The sequence below is a fragment of the Oncorhynchus mykiss genome, chromosome 11 (assembly GCF_057628025.1).
Source record: "Oncorhynchus mykiss isolate SJ-2025 chromosome 11, ASM5762802v1, whole genome shotgun sequence".
NCBI classification, from domain to species: domain Eukaryota; kingdom Metazoa; phylum Chordata; class Actinopteri; order Salmoniformes; family Salmonidae; genus Oncorhynchus; species Oncorhynchus mykiss.
The window spans coordinates 41,921,159-41,924,926 of record NC_143032.1 but is presented as its reverse complement, the minus strand read 5'-3'; the positions used below and the strand labels follow the sequence as shown (position 1 = coordinate 41,924,926).

Sequence of the window (3,768 nt, the reverse complement as noted above, 5' to 3'; positions counted from 1 at the left end):
GTAAATGCTATCTATTTATATGGCTCAGGTTATATATTGATTCAATATTGAAGGTCTGACAATGGGTTTACCAGAATGTTTATTAAGCTATGCAAATAAGCAAACAATTCCTTGGACTGCCAACAAGCTGATGACTGTGCAGAAACAATCATGAACAGTACGCAAACATATGACCACACACATGCCTAATATGAAATAAATTAAATCATTTTGTGCTTACACCAGCTTCATATTTATGTTTTACACATAAACCAACAACAAAACACCAGTTACAATAAAGAGATGGTTAAACTCCTAGTCAAGTTCCATCCACCCAAAACACAACCTCTGCTTGCCATAAGCCTGTTGAGTGGAATCTCACATTAAAAACAAACCAATTGTTTACAACAGAGTACTTTTGATTTGTTTGACATCACAACTTGAATCTAACAACCAAGTTTGAATTGTCATTGCTAAGGAAGTGAGAACTGTGCACAAATTAAATGCTGCAACTACGATTTAATGTATCAAGAAGGTGTCAAATTAGAACTGCAAGACGGGCTACCAGTTTGTTCACATTATTCTGGTAAACAGTGTTGTAAAAAACAATGACAATATGCACCCACATGATAAATAGGTTGTTGCATTTCCAACATTATTTGCTAGATTTTATTTAGATAATCCAGTTGGTTTTTAAAAGTAACTTCAAAGCCTGAACGTACCTTAAAAATTCTAATTCTATGAATGGCATCTATAAAAAAAATATTCTGCCGTGAACTGTTGTTGGTGGCGTTGGATCTGAAGTCCCTTGTGGAGGTGACCGGGATGAGATGCTGTGGGATGTTAGGATCCAACACGCGTGGTGGTGGTCTTCCTGTCAGAAAAGAAGCTTCTCAGCAAGACCACCTGGCTGATGCTGACTACCAGCAAAATTAAGGCCTCCCCAATGGACCAGAAAGCCACTCTTGTGTTAAGGTCCTCGGCACGGCTGCGTCCCTGAGCCTCCCGTAGACGGAAATGTGTCTGATAGTCAATGACCGATTTCAGGGCCTCATGAATAGACACGCAGGCAGACTCCATCTGAAACAGGTATTTACAGACTTAAAAAAGGCATACAAGAGCCCTGTATGGTTTGACATGCAAGCACTGCAAATAACCAGAAATCTATGCCTATGCACACAGTTCTTTCCATTAGGTTTTTGCCAAATGGGGCAAACTGCATTTAATTCTGTTGCAGAGGATTAACAGATTGTTTTGATTGAACTGCCAAATTGAAAATTGCACAGAAAAACACCTCTCAGCAATAGTCATCAACAACAGATCTACCTGGGTTAAAGCAGTGACCCTGTTCTCGTTGGGGAAAAGTGGGGGATCCTCTCCAACTTGGAAATCGAAGTAGACGGTCTTATGCGTGAAGGTGGAAAACTCATTGCTGAAGCAGAACTTATATGTTCCGTTCTTGGCAGCAGTGAATGTAAAGCTGTCATACTGCTTCTTCATTTCTTTGTAAAGAACAGTACCATCTGCATCCTCTAGACGACAGTCAACATCGTAATGCCCGCCAGTGACAACCTGGAAAGAAAATATTTTGTTTCAAATACAGCCTAGCAATTTAGCTATAGTTATTCCCATAACTCCATGTCATAATGTGAGGGCCTCAATCAACTTACCTGGAACTCAAGTGTGCACTTGGTACCAATTGTAATATCTTCATAGAAACACTGTTTTGCGTTATCTGGAAGCTCAAACGTAAGCTCGGAGCCAAACGTCCAACCACAGAGCAGGTAGGCCCAAAGAACCTGCACCAAGACTCTGATGGTACCATGATAGCTGTACATCTTGGCTGGTGGAAGAGTGGTAATCTGATATTGCTGTGAACCTGCAAACCAATACTATTTCTAGATAACATCAAACAAATACCTAAATAAGAAAAACGTATACATTGACATGTGAACTAATAACATATGACTGAAATGGAATGGTCTACAAACCAAACCCGGAATTCACAATTGACTAACGTTAGCTTGATACGCTAATTTAGCTCTAGCTAGCTGACACGGCCGATTCACATGCAATCTGTTTTTATTAGAATTTGAGTTGGCAAGATGAACTAGGTTTACAATGAACATTACAATAATTTATTGTACACACATTTTAAGTCATCGTTGAATAGCATGCTATTTTAGTTCAATATTGTGGTTAATTCAAGCTACTCACTTTAAATCCCTCATCCGGATGAAAGTAGCTACTAGGAGACGTAGCATCAACGAATCACCTCATTGGCTAACATGAAATGGCCACGCCTCCGTTCTTCTACTATTGGTCAGAATGATCGGAGGAAGCGCTCTAACAGGAGGTGCGTTCAGTTCACTTGAACGTTTGCTACCGTGCGAAACGGTTTGTACTGTACGACACGTTTCCCCCAATACGTTATTGAACAGGATTTGACGTACGTTTGCTGGGTGTGGCTTGAAGCAATGAGTGACATTTAAAGGGCAGTTGCCACGCTGACAGCGTTGCCCAATCCCTCCCCGTTTTGCAACTGGTCGTTCGTTACAGCACCGTTTCCGTTCAATAAAACGTTCCAGAACGTGAACAATTAAGGAACGCAGCCAGGGTCATGGCTAGAAGCTTTTGTCAAGTTAATGTCAAGTTTTTTTTTTGCCCTTTAGCTAACCCTAACCCCTTTCCTAACCTTAACATAATTCTCCTAACCTGCTGGGGAAGTTCTCCTAACCTGCTATGAAAAGTCAAATCTGACATTAATTTGACAAAAGCTGTAGCACTTCTAGCTATGACCCCCCCACAGAGATGATATTAACCAGGAGGAAATTTTGATTTTTGTCTCTGGTCTCCAGTCTTGTTACTGTTGAATTTGTAAATATCACTGCGCTTGCAAATACTTGTCAATGTTTGTCAGATTTTTGTAACCCCCACCACACTATCATTTGAATAAACCATGTAATCCCTTGTGGTGTCACTTACCATAGGCCTACCTAAGGCCCAAAGGGAATTTGACTAACAACTGATACCAGGGTCAGATTATTCTTCCAATCTACCTACAGCTACATACCTCGGCTACTAAACACATAATTTGACCACACATTCATAGCAACAGGAAGTAGGGGTTTTGATGGTGCTGCAGCACCCCCTGAAAAAAATCAGTATAAAAAAAACATTCATCAAAGTAATAGACTGGCCCTTTACCAGACCTGTACTAGCAGACAGATATAGCCATCTGTAGCTCTGGCCAAAATTTGTTTGTTGTTAAAAAAAAAAGAAAAAAGAAGCTGTCCCTCTTAACAGGACTGGCCCTGTCAATCACCCTTCACAACTCTGTTCATCCAAACAATCAGGGCGCTTGGACACACTCCAGGGCTCAGCCACACACCTCAAGTTAGAGAGCATGTTCACCTCAGGCCCAGCTCCACAAGGGGGCAAAAGGGGGCTTAGCCCTTCATTTGAAACTTTTGCCCCATCAGTTTTAGTTTCATGTCCCTATATAAAAATAGCAAAAAAGTTCAAATGATTGAGTGACAGGTTGGTGTGAAATTTGTGTCTCTGCATCAGCACAATAGGAGTGCTATGGAAGTGGCAGTTAGGTATTTTTTTTATTTAGTCAGTTAAGAACAAATTCTTATTTTACAATGACAGCCTACCCCAGCAACACCGGGCCAATTGTGCGCCGTCCTATGGGACTTCCGATCTCAGCCGGACACTTCAAGCACTGAGATGTAGTGCCTTAGACCGCTGCGCCACTCGGAAGTCATACCTTTACTACTTAGGACG

The 3,768-nt window shown here is 41.2% G+C and overlaps 1 protein-coding gene across 3 annotated transcripts; it reads right to left on the bottom strand.

Annotated features, from left to right (window-relative positions):
• Positions 1–62: 62 nt before the first annotated feature.
• LOC110535690 (transmembrane emp24 domain-containing protein 7) lies at positions 63–2,414 on the bottom strand. 3 transcript variants are annotated; one of them, XM_021620864.3, is made up of 4 exons: positions 2,197–2,414; positions 1,650–1,858; positions 1,306–1,551; positions 63–1,059 (listed from the first exon to the last, which is right to left on the bottom strand). In XM_021620864.3, the coding sequence occupies exons 2-4, from the start codon at positions 1,815–1,817 to the stop codon at positions 823–825; spliced, it is 651 nt and encodes a 216-aa protein (XP_021476539.1). In that variant the 5' UTR covers positions 1,818–1,858; positions 2,197–2,414; the 3' UTR covers positions 63–822. The 3 variants fall into 3 exon arrangements, with proteins under 3 accessions (XP_021476539.1, XP_021476538.1, XP_021476540.1); XM_021620863.3 differs by having other exon boundaries at positions 1,650–1,877; positions 2,197–2,403; XM_021620865.3 differs by having other exon boundaries at positions 1,650–1,822; positions 2,197–2,387.
• Between the last annotated feature and the right edge of the window lie 1,354 nt (positions 2,415–3,768).